This window comes from Sus scrofa, chromosome X (genome assembly GCF_000003025.6).
Source record: "Sus scrofa isolate TJ Tabasco breed Duroc chromosome X, Sscrofa11.1, whole genome shotgun sequence".
Lineage (NCBI taxonomy): Eukaryota > Metazoa > Chordata > Mammalia > Artiodactyla > Suidae > Sus > Sus scrofa.
In genome coordinates this window covers 111,397,197-111,421,102 of record NC_010461.5, presented here as the reverse complement: position 1 = coordinate 111,421,102, position 23,906 = coordinate 111,397,197, and the positions used below count along the sequence as shown (strand labels likewise).

Here is a 23,906-nt window from a genome sequence, read left to right as displayed (position 1 = left end):
TTTTTTCCCCACTAGGATTTTTTAAAACCGAAGTATAATTGATTTACAGTGCTATTTTGCCCCAGTAATATTAAACTACATCCTCAGGAGCACTTAGTGTCCACTCTTTAATTTTTGCCAAATCTGTAGGTGTAACATGTTATCCTGTGGTTTTCACTGGTATTCTGTTGAGTGCTTAAGAGTGTGAGCATTTTATGCTTATTGTGTTTCCTCTCCGATGAAAGGCTTGTTTATACCTTTTGCTCACTTTTGCGCGGTTATAAGTATTTTTTTAACGATCTTTATGCATTCTGGATACTAAGAATTTAGGAATATCTATCTATATCCGGAGAGATTAACAGCAATGTCCTCTCCTTCACTTTAATGACCCACAAACAGCCTAAAGATAATTCACACAACTTTAGACAACCTAAAGTGTCTTAATAGTGTCAAGACTATTTAAGAAAGTCTTTACTCAGCCCTTAACACTCCACAAGAACCTCTCTCTCTCCCAACCTCTCCCTGGGCCTCTCCCCCCAATTTGGGCCTTTCTGTAGTGTTTCAAAGACTAACTCATGATGCAAGCGCACCCAGGAGTCACTTAGAAAGTGAATGAATGGATGAAGAAAGGTAGGTAGAAGTGATGGAAAGAAAAAAGGAATGCTGGAGGGCCAAGCCGGCTGATGATTGGCCGGCCTCCAGAATGAGGGTGCGGGGAGAGCACCGGACGTAGGAGAGGGTTTCTTTACACAGGGGGTCGCCCAACCTGGTTCCCAACCTGGTGCACAGGAGGCAGCCCTGCGGCGATTGCGGGTCCGGGGTGGGCGCGGCTGCCTTTGGGCCCCGCCCCGCCCCGCCCCGCCCCCCGGCGCCACGGCCCCGGCCCCCGCGGCAGCCGCGCCAGAGCCTGCGCACTGGGGCCCCAGCGCCCGCTGCGGCTCGGGACTCAGCCCCTCGGAAGATGGCGGAGCGCACCCGCACGTCCCTGAAGGGGCTGCGGGAACGGATGGGTGAGCCGGCCGGCGGCTCCCGGGGGGGTGAGGGGAGCTCGGGGCTGCGCGGGAAGCAGGGTTCTCGCGGCCCCAGGGACCGTCGGAGCGGCGCGACCCGCGCCGGACAACTTGACTCCGGACACCTCGCGCCCCGTCCGGTCCTCCCCTCACCTGTGCCAGAGCGCCCGGACACGGGATGCGGCGCCGTGATGGGACCGGAGAGGAGACCGCGGGCCCTAGCCGCACCCTGGCGGGCGGCGCGCGAGAGAACTAACGGCGCTGCTGGGGCGGGAGGGCGGGGACCCGGGGCCCCCCGGACGGTCCCGAGCCCCGCCTGCCCTCGGGGGGCGGCGGACGCCCTCGCGGCCCCGGGCAGCCCTGGAGTTTGCCCTCTGCCCCGGGCGCTCGAGCTTTCATCCTCTCTCAGGGTCGCAACCCATGTCTGGCCCAAGGCTGCGTCTCCCGCATCCTCCTGGTCAAGGTCGGGTGAGGAGGGGGCCTGGGGGGGTGGTCTTGCTTTGGGTTGCCTCCTGTAGCACACGACTTGGCCACGGTGTCACCTTCCGTGGGACCTGTCGCAGACCTTAGGCTGAACCGAACGGGAGTCAGCACTTCAGAGGGTTCTCCTCAACGGGCCCCATCGCCAAAAAGTTTTTCCCTCCTTGATAACGATTTAAAAATCGTTAATTTTAGAAACGTTGGCAGCGCATTGCCCAGGGGACTGCTCCCCTGCTTGAGCGAGATAGTATTTCTTGCTTGTGAGAGGTTGCTTTTAGTTCTCAGGTTAGCTTCCTCCTCTCTGAGCTTGAATGAAACAACCGTATTGATTTTGGATTTGCATTTGAAAAAATAATTTAGCCTGAGAGGCTTTGTTACTTCAGAACGCTTTGAATTAACTCCCCAGAGAATATGTCAGACGCAAATAGACTTTTCATCATTCCGTAGGGAGAGAGCCTCTTCTGTCTCTAGCTTATTATGGTTCACCTAGAGGGAGAGTTGGCAGGCAATTCGCATTGCTTTATTAGTGCCACCCAAGTCTCCCTGATAACTGACTTGTTTCCCTGAACTAACCCGCATTCTGGGTAATCCCCCAAAGTATTTGTATATTGAATGTTGAAAAGTATTTAAATTTTATATGGGGCAGTTGCTGGAATTGACAGTATATCAAACCAAAACCTTAAAGCTGTTTCCCCCCCCCCGCCCAAAAAAGGCATAACTCAGAACCCTAGTTCCCATCCTTGCTGCCCATTTCATATTAGGAATTGAAAACATCACATGCTAAATTTTCACAGAGAACCACCTTGACTAGAACTTAACCTCATGGTGGCAGCATTTTCCTGAAGGGGACAAAGAGTCAATGAAATGTTCTGTCACTTTGTGTGGCAATGGCTTCTTTTCCATTATCCAAATAATAGTAGACCTTGGGGCTGTTTTAGGCAAAACTCCCTGAGTCCGACTTATTTTTGTGGTTCCCCAATTGCAGATTTCTTTGGTTTCCTATTTTTTTTCTTCGTATTTTCTTACCCTCTTCCTGGCCAGATGACATGCAGACTGTCATAGGCTGGGACCAGAGGTCGTCGGTATGGGTGCGGGTGGAATGGATCTGCGAGAGACCACACCGCTCCCAACTGCTGAGCTTTGAATGAAGGCGGATTCAGGACTGGGCCAGCAGCTGTGAGAAGGCTCAGGGACTGGGCTGTTGGAAGAAAGTCTCTGCTGCTAGACACCCCCAGCCCCCTACACTTTGAAAGCTATATCCAGCAAGAGCTCCTGATAAGACTTTAGCAATTGCTTCTTTTTATTCTGTGTATCCAAATAAGAGTGAATAGCACTGTATCAATCTGTAGCGATTGGTTTCATGGTATTCTCTGCCATAACCATAGCCCTTCTTATAATTAAAAAAGAAATCTTTTTTTTTTTTTTGCCATCCATGTCCGTTGCTACCTAATAAAAAATATTTGTTTATGTGATCTAATATTTCTAATGAGTATAGAAGAAAGGTCATGGAGAGGCAGGGATGCTACAGATTTTTATGTCAGAATTCAGAGTGATTTCAAGAGCAACAGCTGTGGCAGACAATGTAGAATTGCTGGTAAGTATTGGGATGAGTATCATTGACATCTCATGGATTAAGCATTTGGGGGTGATTGTGCTTGGGCAGTTTTAAAAAGATTATTACCATTCTTTAATTATCACCATTCTTAAACAGAGCTCTTGTGACATAGATTGAGCGTGTGTGTGTGTGTGTGTGTGTGTGTGTGTGTGTGTGTGTGTGTTTTGAGGAAGAGAGGTTTCTGGAGAGAAGCAGAGATTTTCTACTATATTGGAAATGACCTAAAATGCTTTATGTCCAGAAGCGGCCTCAAAATTTCAATGACGTCTTTTAAAAATTTATCAGGTGTAAAGCATTCTTTAACTTTGGCTTCCTAGTGGCAACTGTGTTTGGTTCATTTCATTCTGGGGCTTTTATTGGGCTAGATAGCTGGGATGATTCTCACCTTCGATGAGGGAAGAATGGTTTTCTTTTTGTAATGTCTTTTACACATTTTCTCTAAACTTAGGCCTTTCTTAGCTACAGCGTAATAGTGCTTTCTTTTAAAAATGGTAAATGCTTTAAAAGATTTCCATTGCTGTATTTCCAAAAGTATATTTTGGAAATACAGAACCCATTTACTTATTGTTGAATCAGTCTTATAAATTTAGACCTTAATTCCTTCACCATGGTATTGTAAAAAGAAGTAGCTCTATTGTACCTTAGAAGTAGCTGAGGTGGGAATATTAAACTAAGTCATATAGAGGTTGACGTCAGTTTTGCACAGTCTGGACCTTGATAATTATGTGATATTTCAAACTAGAGTTGCTTTTTAATCAATTAAGTTCTGGCTTTACCATTTGCTACCTGTGTGATCTGGGAAAGTTGTATTTATCTCCAGTTTTCTCATCTGTAAAAAAATAAAAGAATAATATCCACTTTATTTATTTCATCTACAGGCAAAAGATAACTTTTAATTTGGAATTTAGAGTTAGTATAAAAACTGCGGAAATAGGAGTTCCCGTCACGGCTCAGTGGGGATGAATCTGACTAGCACCCATGAGGATGCAGTTTCGATACCTGGCCTCATTAAGGATCCGGTGTTGCTGTGGCTTGTTGTAGGCTGGCAGCTGTAGCTCTGATTCGACCCCTAGCCTAGGAACCTCCATATGCCCTAAAAAACAAACAAAAAAACCCCTACAGAAATATTCTATCGCACTTTATGTTGCTATAATGTAAATTAAGTAAATTCCTTCTGGGAATGGAGTTGGCTAAAATGTTCATTCTGTTAAGTCCACACATAAAGGCTTTCCCCTGTTACCTGGGCACTTCAAATCATTTTTAGAGCCTGTCTTTTTGGTGAATGTATTTCTTGCCAGTAGGAATTTGGATGTAAAGTTCAAAAAATCAGATTTGATATTATAACCTTCATATGATTTGGTTCATTATTCACACCACAGCTACTTCTAAGGTTATTTCTGATTAATGAGACCTTTTAATCTGGTACAATTGTACGTTTTGAGGGAAATTGTCCTTATGGCAACTAACTTGTACCAAAATGTGGACTTTCCTTAGGACTTTTAATCAGGAAAACCAAATGTGTGAAAACAACAGTGGTTTTCTCTGTGTTCACACAGAAATGCTGTGAGTGGGAGAAGGATGTGTCGGATGATATTTGATTAATTTATAGACTATATTTTATTTAAGAATTTTCTTAATATACTAGTACTCAAATTCAGAGGATAATTGTCCACAAAACTGATGCTGGTTAAATAACTTGAGGAAGCTGAGAAGAGTCTAATCTTCAGATTTATCTAGATTCATGGATTATCTATCTGAGCTGTTAGGCCTCTGGGATTTAAAAAAATCCTTTTTCCCTTTTGAAAGGCAATTCCTATGGCAGCAATTGTGATGTTGCTTTCAAGGGTACTCTGTTAAATGGCTCCCAGATATCCTTCCTCAGTGGCAACTAAAATCTCAAAAGTCCGTAGTCTTCCTAGTCCCTTATTTCAATTGCCCATCTTCAACTGTTGCATTTTTTGTGATATGCTTTTATATAAGGGTAGAAGAGAGTTTTCAGTGTTATTCCCCAACTCCTTCCTGAGGATGCCCAGTATCGTGGGGCATTTTAGATACCACCATATATGGAATTAAAAAGTTCAGGGAATTCATTTCCCGGTCAGGGAACCAAAAAAAAAAAAAAAAAAGAAAGAAAAAGTTCAGGGAATTCCCCAATAATAACTTGTATGTGTATCATCCTAGAATTTTAGTTTATTTACCATTTTCTACCTGTTTACACAAGGTGTGTAAATTTGTATCATAATTTATCTGCTTGACATTTTCCTACCTAGGATAACACCATGACATTGGAAATTCATTGAGTGTGTCTCCACCTTTGCCTTGCATCAGAACAGAGTTTTTTGTACCCCACTCTTAGAGAGTGGAAGTGGGGAGAAGACATTGCTAATTTCTTTCTTTTCTTTTTTTTTTTTTTGTCCTTTTAGGGCTGCACCTGCAGCATATGGAGGTTCCCAGGTTAGGGTTCGAATCTGAGCTGTAGCTGCCAGCCTGCACCAGAGCCACAGCAACACCAGATCCGAGCTGCGTCTGTGACCTACACCACAGCTCATGGCAACACCAGATCCTTAAACCACTGAGCGAGGCCAGGGAGCAAACCCGCAATCTCATGGTTCCTAGTCGGATTCGTTTCTGCTGCGCCATGACGGGAACTCCGCTTATTTCTTTAAAAACAGTTTGGGTTTGGGGTTAATAGATTGAGGCTATTGCCTCTGGAATGGATTAGCAATGAGATCCTGCTGTTAGCACCAGAGACTATGGTCACTTATGGTGGAGCATGATAATGTGAGAAAAAAGAATGTATACATGTATGTGTAACTGGGTCACCTTACTATACAGTAGAAAATTGACAGAACACTGTAAACCAGCTATAATGGAAAAAAATAAAAATCATTTAAAAAAAACCAGTTTATGGAGTTCCCGTCGTGGCGCAGTGGTTAACGAATCCGACTAGGAACCATGAGGTTGCGGGTTCGGTCCCTGCCCTTGCTCAGTGGGTTAACGATCCGGCGTTGCCGTGAGCTGTGGTGTAGGTTGCAGACGCAGCTCGGATCCCGTGTTGCTGTGGCTCTGGCGTAGGCCGGTGGCTACAGCTCCGATTCGCCCCCTAGCCTGGGAACCTCCATATGCTGCGGGAGCGGCCCAAGAAATAGCAAAAAAAAACCAAACCAGTTTGGGTGACTCTGGTGTGCAGCCGGGGTAGAAAGCCCCTGATCTAGATGATTTATAGATGTACTTCTTAATATTGGGCCCAATCTCTGAGGCTCTCACTGTTGACACTTTTGCTTCCAAATTCAAATCCATACACTGCAAATCTTTTCTAAATTCTCCTACTTATATGGCAAAATGTTTTCTCCAAATCCTTGCCCTCTCAGTTTTTCTAGAACTTGTTCTTGTCTGAGGCATGTTTGAAAGCTGTTCATCATTGGCTCCTACTCATCCACCAGCTTGTGGTGCTACTTCCACTAACAACTCTCTGTGCATGCAGACAGACTGGCATGTCCATAGGAAACACTTTTAATTATTTGTTGAATTGTTCTTGAATCTCATAGGTACTCACTCAGTTTGTCTTTGTTGACCCAGCATAATTGGTCATAATTTTGCTATCTTTTATTAGCCAAGATACAATTGGCTGTGCTTTGCTGCCCCAGGATTAGCTGTTTGTATTCTTAATATCTAACCCCTTTCCTTTATCACCCTGTATTGTAGTTGCTGCTGCCAATGCCATTGCTGAAGAAAGACGGAATCAGAGGGGCTTTAGCACTCTCCCATCCCAATCCTCAAATATGAAGTCATCCTTTAAACCAGGTATAATTTCTAGATGCCTTGATAGATGTCAAAGTGTCATATTCTTTTTTTTTTTTTTTTTTTTTTTTTTTTGTCTCTTGTCCTTTTTTAGGGCCGCTCCTACGACATGTGGAAGTTCCCAGGCTAGGGGTCTAATTGAAGCTGTTGCCGCCAGCCTACACCACAGCCTCAGCAACACCAGATCTGAGCTGCATCTGCGGCCTACACCACAGCTCATGGCAACACCGGATCCTTAACCCACAGAGCAAGGCCAGGAACTGAACCCGCAACCTCATGGTTCCTAGTCGGATTTGTTTCTGCTGGGACATGAACTCCAAGTGTCATATTCTTAAAGTTAGATATCCTATTAATGTCTGTTATGTCTGTGTTCTTTTTTTTTCTAGTACTAGGTGGATCTGTGCTTAAAAATGATATAAAACAACGATTAGAGAAGGAGCGCAGAGAAGAGAAAAAAAGACAAGATGGTATATTTTAGACTTTTAAAAATATTCAATATTTTAATATTTTTAAAATAAATTTTATATTAAGGTTATTTTATGAAGTGATTTTACTTAACTTTTTAACCTGTTTATATGATAGATTATACTTTTTATTGTATGTATTATATTGGATTAAAAACTTATACTAAATTAGATAAAGATGGTCCATAAAAAATATTTGACCAAATTATTTTATTTTCGAACTGATAGTTTCTGTTAGCTTTAATTTTCTGAAGACTAAGCCATGAGAATTTCTTCCTTGAAAATGGGATTTTAATAAAAATGACTCTTAAAAACCAAAATGAGGGGAGTTCCCGTCGTGGTGCAGTGGTTAACGAATCCGACTAGGAACCATGAGGTTGCGGGTTTGATCCCTGCTCTTGCTCAGTGGGTTAACGATCTGGCGTTGCCGTGAGCTGTGGTGTAGGTTGCAGACGCGGCTCGGATCCCGCGTTGCTGTGGCTCTGGCGTAGGCCGGTGGCTACAGCTCCGATTAGACCCCTAGCCTGGGAACCTCCATATGCCGCGGGAGCGGCCCAAGAAATAGCAACAACAACAACAACAACAACAAAAAGACAAAAGACCAAAAAAAAAAAAATGAAGTTACTAGTAATGCTAACATAGATACGGTATCTTTCACTGATTGATTGCTATGCTTCTCAAGTGTAACTTTGTATCAGTTAGGATCTAAAAGAATGATCTTCCTACACCATGGGAACTCCTTTTTCAGCTTTGTATTTTTCCCATCTGGTTTTGTAAATCCATTGCAAAACTAGTGCTCAACTTCATTCAAATGGAATAGCAGTTGTCTTTGTTTTTGTTGAGGAGCTGTTTCTTCTGTAACTCTTTAGAAGAGTATTTTACAACTGCGTAAAAGCTCTCCAGGCTTTACCGAGGGAAACTGAATGTAGGAAAACATCTTGCTGTTCAATAATGTGGAATGTGCCTAAGCCGGTGAAGGTCAAACGGACATGCTCATTATTATCTGTCTAGATGTGGCCTTTGAAGAGAAGTTTCCTAGTAGAAGGGAAAAAAACATATTCTGGCCCTGTTTTTTTGTTTTTTTTGTTTTTGATTCTTAATGTATAGCATGTTAATCTGGTGGGTTTTGACTTCAGCTCAAGTCAGCAGAAACATCACAAAAAAGAAAATATTTCTTCTGAATTTGGGATTTTGGCTCAGACAGGAGGAGAATCATTTAAGCCAATTCGTTTCTTGGGAGTTAAATGAACACCCAGTGGAAATGATTCTTTCATTGCCATATCTGTTCACTTTATTAATCTTTAGTTATTAGTATGGGTTATATTATTTTTAAGAAAGAAAATAAAATATATCAACTTTTCCTTCTCTGTAATGTGGAAAACAAATATTTTCTTGGCTCTTACCTTGCATTTGGAATATTTCAGCTAATAAAGAAACACAACTACTTGAAAAAGAAAGAAAGTCTAAGATCCTATATGAAAAACAAACGGAGGAAAAGCAACGAAAGTTGCGAGAACAAAAAGAAAGGGATGAACAACGGAGAATATCTGTAGAAAAAAGGAGAAAAGACAGATTACAGGAGGAAAGGGTAAATGTTTTCCCAGCCTGTTAATCTGTTGATACACTGTGTTGTGTGGCTCTGCAATACTTGTTTCCCATTCTCTGCCTATAGTGGGCCCTTGTGTAGAAAGAGAACCAATTCCAACTCTTCCTTTCTTCTTACCTTCAGTGGTAGCAGCTCTTGCCCAGTCCTGATCAGACCCTGAGTTTAAGGTAAAGAGGAGCCTTGACCATCCAGAAGGACAGCCCTGTCCGCTTGCAGAACAGGCCCAGAGGGTGCCTGATGCCTGGGTTTTGCTCTGAACAGCTTTCTCCCCTACCAAAGGGTGTTGTTCCATTGCCTAGTATTTCCAGGCCAGCCGGCAGGCCTTTGCTGATCCCCACTGGCCTGCACCTGACCCTGACCAGCTTGCTTCTCAGCACTCCAGCCAAATCAGAGCCCTTGTGTTCTCCCACGCTTCCCTGGCTCCCTCTTGTATGCGTTCTCTCTCCCTTGCTCCCCTCTCTTTCCTGTGTTTGTCTCTGTTGTTTTGTGGCCCTGCTGCTCTCTTTGCCTCTCTGGACTCTGTTTTGGTGTCTTTGGCACTCTGTTCCTATGAGTCACTGCCTTTGTTGTGCCACATTGTAGCATTTATATTTGTAGAGCTATTATCCTGCACAGTTTAAACTGAAGCTGAGGTCAAGACAAACATATCTCTTTTTGAAAAGTTGATTAGTTACCCCCAGAAATTAAGATGTTACAAATGTGGGTATAATAGATGATCTGGCATAGATTTCACTTACATGTGTGATAGTTGACTTTTTTCCTGCCTCATTCTGCAAAGAATTTAAGGTGTATTTTTAAAAAGACATAGCACAACGAGATGAGAAAATAATGTTGAGGGAATCAAACAGAGGGGGAAATTACAAAACATAAGGAATGATTGACATACAACCAAAGGGTACCACTCAGTCTTTTTATAGTTGCTAGAATAGGACATACTTTTGGTTCTGTTCATTTAGTGTTTAATGAAAGTATAGTTGGTCTACAATGTTGTGCCAGTTTCTGTTGCACAGCAGGGGGACTCAGTCATATACATGCACACATGCGGTTCTAAATACTTTCATGATAATAAGCAAAGAGAGAAGCACAGTCAGTTCCTCAATTCATGTCCATAAGATTAAAACCTAGTTATTCAAGAGAAGGCCTTGTATGGATTGATAGATGAGACATATCCAGTTATTTTTTTCTATTGACGAATAGTTGATTTACAATGTTGTGTTAGTGTTTGATATACAACAAAGTGATTCAGTTATATGTACATACATTCTTTTTCAAATTCTTTTCCATTCTGGTTTATTATAAGACATTGAATATAGTTCCCTGTGCTATGTAATAGGACCTTGTTATTCCAATTATTTTTAACTTTTTATTTTAAAAAATATGTCTGATAGAAGAATTTGGTTTTGGGAGTGTTTTATAACCCACAGATCAAAATCGTGCTAACCATATAGTGCATATGTAAAAATTTGTTGGCATTTATTTTTAAATAGAAATTCAAAGCCGTCTTTTATCGTACATTGGAACGCAGCAGCAACCGTGTTGATTTTCAAAAAAGATGGTCATGGGAAGGCTGGACAGCAGTCAGCTCTTCCACAATAAATTCTGAGGATAAAACTGGTAATTAATACAACTGTTCAACTTTTAAGTTCAGTAATGTTCATATGTAAATACTGGCTATTCGTGTAAGGTTGCATTTATAACAAGGTTGTGAGCTTTGTATTCCTAGTAAATACTGCCATGTACTCTGGCTGCAGTTAAATTGGTGTCAGGTGGCGATCCCTCATGGCACAGCGGGTTAAGGGTACCGTGTTGTCACTGCTGTGGCTTAGGTTCTTTCCGTGGCCCAGGAACTTCCGCATACTGAGGGTGTGGCCAAAAATTAAATTAATTAATTAATTAATTAAAAATAAATGTCATAAAATTGCTGAAGAAACAGGTGAGATTTTATAATTATTTTATCCACTATATCCAAAATCTTAACCATTTAAACTTGTAATCAGTATAAAAATGATTAGTAATTAATTAATAGCTCTCTCAGCTTTATCCAGTGCAAATTAAAAAAAAAATTGTCCTGTTTACTATTGATGTACTGTGTGTACATATAACTGATGATTCAGTTATATGTACATATATTCTTTTTCAAATTCCTTTCCATTCTGGTTTATTATAAGACATTGAATATAGTTCCCTGTGCTATGTAATAGGACCTTGTTATTCCAATTATTTTTAACTTTTTATTTTAAAAAATATGTATGGACATAATTCTACAAAATTTCATAAAATGTAAGTTAAATTGATATAGTTTTTATTTAAGGAATGACGACAATGAACTTTGTATACGTAATTAATGCATGTTTATGCTCCATAGAACTATGTCATGAACTCATTTTGTTTCAGCGAATAAGGCTTTTTAAAATATGAGGTCAGTAGACATTATATATTTTCTCAGCCAATACATGTTATATATTAACTGAAAAGCTTAAAGAGGGGACTTCTGGTTTACACAAGCAAATGTCACCTGCAGGTCTTCAAAATTCTATTGCCAAGAGTGAGTAGTTATTTCATGTATCCTACTGTGTTTCAAACCAGTGAAATCCATTCTTTACATGTATTTCTACAGTACCACCTATTTAGATTGTAGAACATTTAGATTTGTTTCAAAAGAGCATCACGTTGTTTTGTAATAGAGATGGTCATTACTGTTTTATATTTTTATCAGTATAAAATATGAAACATTTTGACCAAAAGACATAGCCATTAAGTGGCACAGTAAATTACTTTAAAACTAATTCATATTCTATCTAACCTGTAAACTCATTCCATTAGGTTTCATGAATATTACTTCTTTTAAGGAAAATAATAGCATATGTATAGCAGTGGACAGATTGATAGGCTTCACTAAGTTGACAGACAAGCATAATTACCTTCCTGGTTTTGTAATTAAGACTCCAAGAAATTGCCTTTTTTTTTTTTCTTTTTGGTCTTTTAGCCATTTCTTGGGCCACTCCCACGGCATATGGAGGTTCCCAGGCTAGGGGTCGAATTGGAGCTATAGCCACCGGCCTACACCACAGCCACAGCAACGTGGGATCCGAGCCACATTTGCAACCCACACCACAGCTCACGGCAATGCCAGATCCCTAAGCCACTGAGCAAGGCCAGGGATCGAACCCGCAACCTCATGGTTCCTAGTCGGATTCATTAACCACTAAGCCACGATGGGAACTCCAAAATTGCCTTTTTAAGGTTTATGTTTTGGTCATTTGATGGATGGATTATGGTGTTTTTTTTTTGTTTGTTTGTTTGTTTTTTTTTTGCTTTTTAGGGCCGCACCAGCAGCGTATGGAGGTTCCCAGGCTAGGGGTCCAATTGGAGCTGTAGCCACTGGCCTACACCAGAGCCACAGCAACTCGGGATCCAAGTCACGTCTACAACGTACACCACAGCTCCTGGCAACATGGGATCCTTAACCCATTGAGCAAGGTCAGGGATCAAACCCGTGTCCTCATGGATGCTAGTCAGGTTCGTTAACCTCTGAGCCACAACAGGAACTCCAGATCATGGAATTTAAATTGTAAATTCCAGTAACTAGTCCATGTTTTCCCCCAAAGCAAATAAAATGACAACAGTGTTTAATGAGAGAAGTATTGCTAAGCTCCACTTTATAACTCTTTGTAGAGGTAATGCAGTATTCTTTAAAATGAAACAAAGTTACCTACTATGAATACCTCAGATATGTTTTACTCCTGGCATTTTCCCTTTAAATTAGTGTTCTTTGTTTTTTAAAAAAACTGTACACGAATGTGTTTGTCAGTGGCTATTTCTGGCTTGTAGGACATAGTACTTGTAGGACATAATTATAATGGATTAGTCACCCATATTCATCAAAAAAAAAAAGTCCCTTTTTCTTTCTAAAGGAAAAAACAAAAGTGATCTTGGCAGGAAAAAGATGTGGCAAACATATTCTACATCATTCCCTCAAACTTTCATAAAAAGAAAAAAATACCACTTCTGTGCCCTGTGAATTGAAAAATATGGGCATAATTATAGTTTGAATTTAAAATGTTTCTTTCATATTATTAGGTGCCTTGACGTTTTTTTGAGCAATGCTGATTGCTCTAAAATTCCAGTGTAGGAAACGTTTCTGGATCTCATTTAAAGTATAATTAATTAATTAATTGTAGCAGTGGTTAAATTAGTAGGAAAGGTTTCTATTTTAGTCTAAATTTAATTACAGCTTTTTTTTTCCCCCTGGTCTTTTTAGGGCCAAGCATATGGAAGTTTCCAGGTTAGGGGTTGGATTGGAGCTGCAGCCGCTAGGCCTACGCCACAGCCACGGCAACTCGGGATCCAAGCCACATCTTCAACCTACACCACAGCTTGAGGCAATGCCAGATCCTTAACTCACTGAGTGAGGACAGGGATCGAACCTGTGTCCTCATGGATCCAGTCAGGTTTGTTTCTGTTGAGCCATGATGGGAACTCTAAATATTATAGCTTTAATGTTTTCAAAAGGATTTTTTGGCCATGCCCTCGGCCTGCAGGATCAAACCCGTGCACAGCAGTGAAACGCTGTATCCTTAACCTGCTGAGCCACCAGGAACTGTTGAAAAGGATTTTTGTTTTGTTCATACTTACATTATGTTATGTGTACTTTCAGAACTCTTAAATTTTCCAATGATGAACTTGAGAAGTCTTTTGGTTGTTGTTTGTCAGTTGATCCACTTTCCACCCTTACTCTCAATATGCTTTCCCTGAGCACTTTTATCCAGGTTCATTCATAGATTAGTGTGGGAAGGTTTTCTCTAGCACCTTGCCGGTCATTATTCGCCAACTCAATCCTTTAGAAAAATTAGGTAACATTCATTGCAATGTCATGTTTATGTACTTTCAATTTAATTTCTTTTCTTTTCTTTTTTTTTTTTTTTTTTGTCTTTTGTCCTTTTGTTGTTGTTGTTGTTGTTGTTGTTGCTATTTCTTGGGCCGCTCCCGCGGCATATGGAGGTTCCCAGGCTAGGGGGCGAATCGGAGCTGTAGCCACCGGCCTATGCCAGAGCCACAGCAACGCGGGATCCGAGCCGCGTCTGCAACCTACACCACAGCTCACGGCAACGCCGGATCCCTAACCCACTGAGCAAGGGCAGGGACCGAACCCACGACCTCATGGTTCCTAGTTGGATTCGTTAACCACTGTGCCACGACAGGAACTCCTCAATTTAATTTATCTTAATTGTTTCACAAGCAGTAACCATGTTTTACTATCTAATTGCTTGGAGAAATTCACAGAGATTTCTTCCACAGAGGTTTATTGCATGTTTAATATAATGAGCAAACACTAGTGTGCTTTCATTAATATGTGTACCTGCTGTATTAATGAGAGACAGAAAAAGAAGGGACAGTAGATGACTTTCAAGGTAATTAGCTAAATTACACTGAAGGAGCAATTCCAAGTAACTTTTTTTTTTTGTCTTTTGTCTTTTGTCTTTTGAGGGCCACACCCGTGGCATATGGAGGTTCCCAGGCTAGGGGTCAAATCAGAGCTACAGTCGCCGGCCTACACCACAGCAACAGCAACACCGGATCCTCAACCCACTGAGTGAGGCCAGGGATCAAACCCGCCACCTCATGGTTCCTAGTCGGATTTGTTAACCACTGAGCCATGAGGGGAACTCCCTTCAAGTAACTTTTAACATCATTTTTTTACTAGTTTTTAATACAGAAAGGTATATGTGGAAGATTCTTTATGAAATAACTTGCTTAAAGGTATAGTATATTGCGCACTCTGAAATGATGACTGCTATAATTAATGATTCTGGGAAAATAAAATCAATATTGTCAGTGGCTTGCCTTTGTAAAATGCCTTCAGATTGAAAGGAAACCTGTTCAATCCAGAGAGGTGAACATTTCAAACTCAAATGAAGTTCATAGTGTAACATGTGATTTTTAAATATTTTTTATTGTTGATTTATAATGTTCTGTCAATTTCTGCTGTACAGCAGTGTGACCCAGTTATATATACACATTCTTTTTCTCAGTTTATCCTCCATCATTTTCCATCACAAATGACTGGATATAGTTGCCTGTGCTATACAGCAGGACCTCATTATAACCTGTGATATTTTAAATAGCCCTGTGGGGTTTTTTTGGTTTGTTTGTTTGCCTTTTCTAGGGTCGTACCAGCGGCATATGGAGGTTCCCAGGCTAGGGGTCTAATTGGAGCTTTAGCCGTCGGCCTACACCACAGCCACAGCAACACCAGATCTGAGCCGTGTCTGCGACCTACACCACAGCTCACTGCAACGCCAAATCTTTAACCTGCTGAGCGAGACCTCGTGGTTCCTAGTTGGATTCGTTAACCACTGAGCCACAATGGAAACTCCTAAATAGCTCTATTTTAAATCTTGGCTGATTAAAACAATGTCTTTTTCTTTTGCTTATTGCTGACTCACAATAACTGTTCACACTATTTTGTCATTTATTGCAGTGTGGTAATAAGTAACAGGTTATTTCACCACATGATCGAATTGATTATACTTCTGTGGTTTATGCTGTATAATTACAATTCAATTCAAGAATATTCAAACGATGCTATATTCAATATGTACTTTAATTTATAGGTCTCCAAAAGAGAAGTTCTTTTTTAAACATTCATCAACAACATTCTGAGCCAGAATATTTCAAGTGAAATGGAGAAGCCTCTATACAAAAGAGATTATTTTCCCTTTTGACTGGTTTGGGTTGCTAAAATTGTGACATCTATACCAAATGTTAATGAGCAATATTATTTTAAAAGTACTAGTTAATACCTAAAATGTTAAATTATTTTAGTATTAGATGTCATGGGCTGTACCCAAAATTAAATGTTGTGTTTTTCTAATTTGGGAACTTTGATGTTATCAGTTAGTGTTAGATGTTTTCCCTCTTAATTTTTACTGTTTCCTAAATTTTATTTATTTCAGGTAACTTAGTAGTTTTAAGTTTGGACATGTAGAATCTCTACATAATACTTGAAATTTAAATAAATTCTTACAAGCAAAGTAGAGAAGATAAAAGGCTTGGTGATGGAGCATGGTAATGTGAGAAAAAGGAATGAATATGTGTATTTGTGACTGGGTCACCTCGCTGAACAGTACAAAATTGACAGAACAGTATAAACAGCTATAATGGAAAAAAATAAAAATCATTAAAAAAAGGTTTGGGAAAAATAAGTGGCTCACTACTGAAATAATATATTTAGAACAGCTTGTAAAAATAATATTTCTTTGCCCTTGATCTCTAGAAACAGCGAAAAAGAGGAGAAGCTCATCTTTGAATAGAAGATGTAGCAAACCGCATTCATCTACGGAAATAGAACAAGTAGAAGAAAAAACAACTGGTTAGTTCTATGTACTGATCTTAAACAGTGGTTTTAAAGTGTTTTTATGTCAACATTGAGCTGCTTAAGTCATTCCAAAAAGTTAGAAGCCAAAATATCCCTTCTTTAACTAAAAAATGTACTTTGGCGCCATGCTTATTTGGCTGAAGCCAGAAGAGTCTCTTTAAGTGAAACATAATATTTGTGCCCTCCTCTGAGCAAGGCGTCTGTGATGAAGCTGAGGAACTAGACCATAGAATGTCAGTATAGACAGATTTGTCCTGAAGCACTTGATTCCCTTCGAACACTTTATCAGTTTGCTTGTAGAAGTTCTATGTGACCGGCCACGGTTTGAACTTCAGAGTTTTGCTCTGTTGCTCACAGCATAATCCGCATCTAGCCTTTGGCTGTATTTTCTCACTGCTGATTACTACACGCAAGACTTCATAATTATTACTGAAATACTTCTTTATTTAAAGTGGTTCTAATACCTTCCCTGCTAAATTTTCTTTGTGAGACATGATTGTTCCTTTCTGTTTTATACCGAACCATCCACTTATAGAAGACTCACCACTTAATTGATTCAGGTCAAATCCTGTTGTAACAAAATGTCATTGTCACAGGGATCTTTATGAACATAAAAATTTATTGGAGCATGCTATTTACAGCAAAATATACTTTTAACAAAATAAATCACTCAATCCCTTGGAGCTTTGGCAATGGACTTGACCATCGTGACTGTCAGTGGCGTCTATCTGTAGGTATCCATGTCACTCTGTCATGTACACATTTTTTCTCCACATGTGCATCCCTCCATAGAGACTCCATGCATTGGGTACGGTTCTCTTAGGTACATGACCTAGTTTCCTGCCTTGGGTTTATCATGGTGTGCTGGGGCCTCTGCCCTGTGTTCAGGTCCTCTCTTCTCCAGCAGTGCTGTCCATCAGGAGGCAGTGTTCAAGCCTATTATGTATGTGTGGCTCTCACCGCCTCTGCTTTTAGGCTGGGAAAGTTACCCTTTGCAGCAGTTCACTCTTTCTTTGCTTTGCATTTCTCTGTGAGACCTCACATTGAATCTTTTTTGTTTGTTCTCATCATTTAGTTTGTCAGCTATATACTAGTCTTTGGGAGAATAATTTAACCAGTTGCCTGCTCATCTCAACAAACGTGTCAGTAGCCATGAGCAAAAGTACTTTGTTTTTAATTTCTGAAAGTGATACTCCAGGTAACAAGCATGGGGTGGAAAGCCTGAAAGTGTTAGTATTTGTGCTTGAAAAGTAGGTTGTATCGTTTTTTTTATAGTAAGGCATAAAAATAATTCGAGTCAGTATTTTGCAAATGAGTGATTCTATCCAACATTTTATATTGCTTATTTATTTTGTGATTTCTAGCATGGTAGAGCAGTTATCTGGGTGATTTATAGGATGAGATAGAGAGTTTGGTTGCTGTTAAATTTTAAAACTGTGGGTTTCTTGACCTGTGCTTAAATGTATCACAGTACTGTGAAAAGTATTGGATTTTAAAAATACAGAAAAACAAATAATATCAAAGGAGAAGGTCTCCTACTCCACCCTTCTTTTTTTTTCTTGAAATGTGAAAGAATAACATTGATTGGCTCTTTAGCTTTTAATTAAGAATGTAAATATAGTTGGTAAAATAAAACATCTTCAGGGTTATATGGATTTTCTCATTTATTCGTTGCATTTCGTGTTAGACATGCCTCTACGTAGTAAGTCCTCAGTAATGGAGAGCTCTGATGCATTGTGCCCATCCATTTTCTCTCTTTTCCTCCACTTTTTCCTTTCCAGAATATATCCCCACTCCTTTTGCTCTTTTTTTTTCCTGTCAATAGCCATTAGATTAGTAAATCAAAGTGCTGTCATGGGCTTTGTGGTAATGCAGCTTTATTTCTCTTGGTTCAAATTCCTAATTTTGTTTATGCCTAGTTAAATGCATGGCAGATTATTCTCTGCCAGTTTCCCCCTACTTTATTGTAAGATACTCTAATCACTTTCATTTTAATGTATTATGCCTATCAAAAAACTCAATTATTTTGTCTTAAATTTCTATAGCTATTAGAAATCTAGCCTTATCACACATTTGAAGAACCAACTTATATTTATTCAAAATAATTGTGAGAAAGGAAGGAATCGATATTATACTATATTTTCTGTAGCACAAACTGTCAGTGTTTAATACTTGATTATTCAGGCACATACATATAGTAAGTAAAATGCTTTCTCTACCGAAAGTGAGGGATTAAAAATAACCAAGTCTTATATTTGTCAAGTCTTAATAAAGCCGCCATCAAATATCTTTTAAAAAAATATTTACGGAGTTCCCGTTGTGGCTCAGTGGTTAACTAATCCAACTAGGAACCATGAGGTTGCAGGTTCGATCCCTGGCCTTGCTCATTGGGTTAAGGATCTGGTGTTGCTGTGAGGTGGGGTGTAAATTGCAGACTCGGCTGGGATTCCACCCATGGCGCTGCTGTGGCTGTGGCATAGGCCTGGCAGCTGCAGCTGCGATTCAGCCCCTAGCCTGGGAACTTCCATATGCTGCGGGTGAGGCCCTAAAAAGACAGAAAAAAAAAAAAGCCATTCTAAAAGGTATATAATCTTTGTTCTAGTAATTTCTCTTCTAGGCTATCCCTAAGAACAAATCAGATGAATAAATGAAAATGTATGAAGTTACTTACTACAGCATTGTTTATGATACTGAAAATATGATCTAAACATTCAACACAAAATTTGAACTATACTGAGGCAGTCATTAAGAGTAATAAAATGCAATTTTGGACATAGAAAAGGGTATATATAGAGTTTAAACAAAAGCAAGTTATGATCTCATTTTATAAAAAAATGATGCAAAGAAAAACATTCAATTATCAGTGGGTATTAGCATAATGGAATTATATTTAATTTTTTTTCTAAACTAAGTATTTATTGCTTTTATAATGAACTTTTGTTTTTTTATTTTTACGGCCACAACCATGGCATATGGAGGTTTCCAGGCTAGGGGTCAAATCGGAGCTACAGCCATCAGCCTACACCACAGCCACAGCAATGCCAGATCCAAGCCACGTCTGTGACCTACACCACAGCTTATAGCAATGCTGTATCCTTAACCCACTGAGCAAGGCTGGGGATCGAACCCACGTCCTCATGGATGCTAGTCAGATTCGTTTCCACTGAGCCATGACAGGAACTCCCTTTTTTTTTTTCTTTTTTTGGGGAGGGGGAGGGCTGCACCCATGGCATGTAAAAGTTTCCAGGCCAGGGATCGAACCCAAGCTGTGACCCAAGCCACAGCAATGACAGTGCCAGATCCTTAACCTGCTAAGCCATAAGGGAAATCCTGCAGTCTGTTGTAAGACAATTATATATAGTGTGTCTAATGCAATCACTTGTAATGCTAAGATCCCTGGCCCTGGTGATGTTGTTTATAGATTACATTTATTTATTTATTTTTCTTTTTATGGAACTTCTGTGGAACATGGAAGTTCCTGGGCTAGACCTCAAATCGGAGCTGCAGCTGGCAGCCTACACCATAGCCACAGCAGTGTTGGATGCAAGCCACATCTTCCACCTATGCTGCAGCTTGCAGCAATGCTGGAGCCTTAACCCACCGAGCAGGGCCAGGGATCGATCAAACCTGCATCCTCATTGATACTATGTTAGATTCTTAACCCACTGAGCCACAAGGGGAACTCCTATAGGTTACTTTTAAAAAGTGTTGAAGTTCTTATAATTTTCTATGAAAATCATTCTGAGTTTTACTGTGTTTAAAATAGAAATGGCTTATTGTAAACATCAGCTTTAGAAAAGCATTTTCTTTTCATCCGGAGTGTACTATTGCTTCCACAATGCCTCTCTTGGTGGTGGTGCTTCTGAAGTGTCACTTCAGTCCACTATCTCTGATCACTAAACATTTCTGTGTTGTGTGTAACCCCTGTGATTTCCTAATGAACGCAGTCTCATTTTGTTCTTATACTGCTACCTGGTGCACTTCTGTCTTGTCAGATTTCTAGCAGTATAGCTGTTCACTCTCTGTCTTCATTTACCCACAGACATCCACAGTGTAGTCCAGTATGTAAGAATGCCCCTGCTTAGCAACAGCAGTCATGAATTGAAGAGTACCATAGTGCCTTGCAAGTCAACAGTGGCCATGCCTCCTCACGAGAAAGTAGAGACACCCTCCAAGACAAGCGTGGAAGCACCCCCAAAGGCGAGTGTGGAAGTGCCTCCTGAGGTGAGCGTTGAAGTATCTCCCAAGGTAAGCTTGGAAGCGCTCCCCGGGACGAGCTACGAAGCGCTCCCCGAGACGAGCTACGAGAGCTACGAAGCGCTGCCCGGGACGAGCTACGAGAGCTACGAAGCGCTGCCCGGGACGAGCTACGAGAGCTACGAAGCGCTGCCCGGGACGAGCTACGAAGCGCTCCCCGGGACGAGCTACGGAGTGCTTCCCGGGATGAGCTATGGGGTGCTCCCTGGGATGAACTTTGAAGCATACCCTGAGAGTGTGGAAACATCACCTGAGGCGAATGTGGATCTTTCCTCCGATGTGAGCATGGATTCGTCCCCGGAGGTGAGTGTGGACCCATCCCCCAAAGTGAGCACGGACTCTTCTGAGGTGAGTGCAGAGGTGTCATCTGAGGCTAGTGTGGAAACATCCCCTGAGGCCAGCATGGAAACACTCCCAGAGGAGAACGAGAGCTTGGAGGCACTTCCTGAGGAGAACGAGGACCTCGAGGACCTCGAGGCACTTCCTGAGGAGAACGAGGACCTCGAGGCACTTCCTGAGGAGAACGAGGGCCTCGAGGAGCTCGAGGCACTTCCTGAGGAGAACGAGAGCCTGGAGGCACTTTCTGAGGAGAACGAGGACCTCGAGGACCTCGAGGCACTTCCTGAGGAGAACGAGAGCCTGGAGGCACTTTCTGAGGAGAACGAGGACCTCGAGGGCTTGGAGGCACTTTCTGAGGAGAACGAGGACCTCGAGGACCTCCAGGCACTTTCTGAGGAGAACGAGAGCCTCGAGGCACTGCCCGAGGCGAGTGTGAAGATGCTCCCTGAGGAGAGCATGGAGGTGCCCTCTGAGGCGAATGTGAAGGGACTCCCTGAGGCCTCCCTTGAGGTGACTAGGAAAACATCTTCCAAGGCCAAAGTGAAAGACTCTCTACAGGTTCGTCAAGTGCCTTTCATTGACAGATTTTCTAGTAAAGTCTGTATATTTACTTGTGTAGTTTATGACAGGTCAGGTTTCACAACATAAGCAACTTTTTACTTAACAGCATTCTTTGATAAAATAAATTTACTTTAATGAAGTAAAATTATCTGATAATCATTGTACCAGAGTTTCCCCCAAAGCTGGAATATTACTTAATTTTTAATAGGGACAAAGTATAGCAGTTTATATGAACTATGTTTCTGAATCCTGAAGGAATGTTTTTGAGAACTATTGCAAACCTCAGTTAGGATTTAGAAATAAAATTAGGTTTTGAGGTAAAAGAATACTAAATTGTTTTTATGACCTGCTTGAATTGTGTAATATAAATTGTTGGTCTGGAAGAACCTATCTCTGTACCTAATTCTCATGCATGAAAGGAAAGTTGGGAGTTGAAGGAACTAGGATTGTATTGTATTCAGAATATTTTTCTCTTGAAAAGCCAGCTGCAAAAGGTGGTGCTAGTAACTTCTTATTGTGTTGATTTGTTCAGAAATCAGAAACAGATATACAGGCCTCAAAGCCTATTCCCAAGACGCGCCTACCACCGTCGCAGATACCCTGTTACAGATGGTCCTCTTCTCCCACAAGCAGGTGGCGTCCGCCGTCTCCCGTCAGTGCTAGGTAAGTAAGTGGCTTATTTACAGCTATCCCGGTAGGTATTTTCGCAAAATAAACTTCACATCAGTATTTTATAAATAATGTAGTATGCATGGTAACGTAAATATAAAAGGGAAAACCTTTAAAAGTGCTATTTACCTTTGTCTATTATAAAATATCATTATATATCATAATATCAAGACATTATATTCTAAGACACGGTACATATTTATTGCAAAACCATACCAAACTTCCACCATTAACTATTATTTTTTCCCAGCAGGCAAATCCAAAAGAATCGCCTCCTGTCACCTTCACCTGTCACGTCAAAACCAGCGGCCCAGTTTTCTTTTTCTTATAAAGTAATTCCTATCCAGCGTACCCCATTGGCACAAAATGCAGGTACTATTGGAATGAAAAGTGAAGCCATTTCTAACACCAGTAAGAGCTCCGAGGCTGCTAGCCAAAAGGATATGATCTGTGAAGGTGAGTTCCTTCACTAAGAAGTTCATTTCAGCAACACAGGAAACTTTAAGTGAGCCTGGGAATGGTCAACTTCATTTTATTTCCCAGTTCAGAGAACTTAGGAAGCAAGCTTTCTTTTAAATAAAGAGAATTTCACCAGTCATTGGCATACTGCTTGTTTTTTCTTGCTGGAACTTCTTTCTTACCCTCATTTTTAGAACGGATGTTAGAAGTACGGGTTGGATGAATACCGAGGTCTAGGTGATGCCTGAAGTTCCTTCCAGCTCTGGTCGTAGATGCCCTAAGATATTTTCCATCCTTAGAGAGAGCACATCTGGCCATTCGTGGATAAGCAGAAATCAGAAACCGTAAGGCACTTTCATACATAGGCCATAACGTGTCAGGTCGGTATGTGAGTTCTTGAAAGTACCATATTGGTATCTTGCCTATTGCACGCATTCTTTTTTTTTTTTAATTGAAGTATAGTTGATTTACAATGTTGTATTACTTTCTGCTGTACAGAAAATTAATTCAGTTATTTATATATATAATTTTTCATATTCTATTCCATTATAGGTTATTATAAGTATCGAATATAGTTCCCTGTGCAGTACAGTAGGACCTTATTGTTTATCTGTTTTATGTATAGTACTTTGTATCTGCTAACCCCAAACTCATAATTTATGCCTCCCTCATCATTCCTCTTTGGTAACTATAAATTTGTTTTCTGTGTTTGTGAGTCTGTTTCTGTTTTATAAATAAGTTCATTTTTGTCATATTTTAGATTCCACATATAAATATCATATGACATTTATCTTTGACTTAGTATGATAATCTCTAGATCCATCCATCTTGCTGCAAATGACATTATTTCATTCTTTTTTTATGGATGAGTATTCCATTATATGTATGTGTGTGTGTGTATATATATATATATATAGCTATATACCACATCCTCTTTATCCATTTATCTGTTGATGGGCATTTGGTTGCTTCCATGTCTTTCCTATTGTAAATAGCACTGCTGTGAACATTGGGGTGCATGTATCTTTTCACATTAGAATTTTCTCCAAATATGTGCCCAAGAGTGGGATGGCTGGATCATATATTAATTCAATTTTCAGTTTTCTGAGGAACCTCCATACCACTTTCCATAGTGATTGTACCAATTTATATTGCCACCAACAATGTACGAGGGTTCCTTTTTCTCCATACGCTTTCTGGCACTTGTTTGTCGACTTTTTGATGATGGCTATTCTGACTGGTGTGAAGTGGTAGCTCATTGTAGTTTTGATTTGCGTTTCTCTGATAA

General features: G+C 40.5%; 1 protein-coding gene across 11 annotated transcripts in view; it reads left to right on the top strand.

The window, feature by feature from the left end:
- MAP7D3 (MAP7 domain containing 3) overlaps positions 873-23,906 on the top strand; it is a 48,693-nt gene continuing 25,659 nt past the window's right edge. For 5 of the 11 annotated variants that reach the window (XR_002340634.1, XR_002340635.1, XM_021080051.1 and 2 more), the window contains exons 1-9: positions 1,459-3,063; positions 6,790-6,888; positions 7,272-7,352; positions 8,774-8,937; positions 10,443-10,569; positions 16,232-16,327; positions 20,376-21,487; positions 22,023-22,153; positions 22,410-22,615. Coding sequence is in view for 9 of the 11 variants with exons in the window: in XM_021080051.1 (XP_020935710.1) it covers positions 2,955-3,063; positions 6,790-6,888; positions 7,272-7,352; positions 8,774-8,937; positions 10,443-10,569; positions 16,232-16,327; positions 20,376-21,487; positions 22,023-22,153; positions 22,410-22,615 (2,125 nt within the window). In the remaining 2 variants the exon portion in view is untranslated. The other 6 variants (XM_005657925.3, XM_021080053.1, XM_021080052.1 and 3 more) reach the window with 6 other exon arrangements.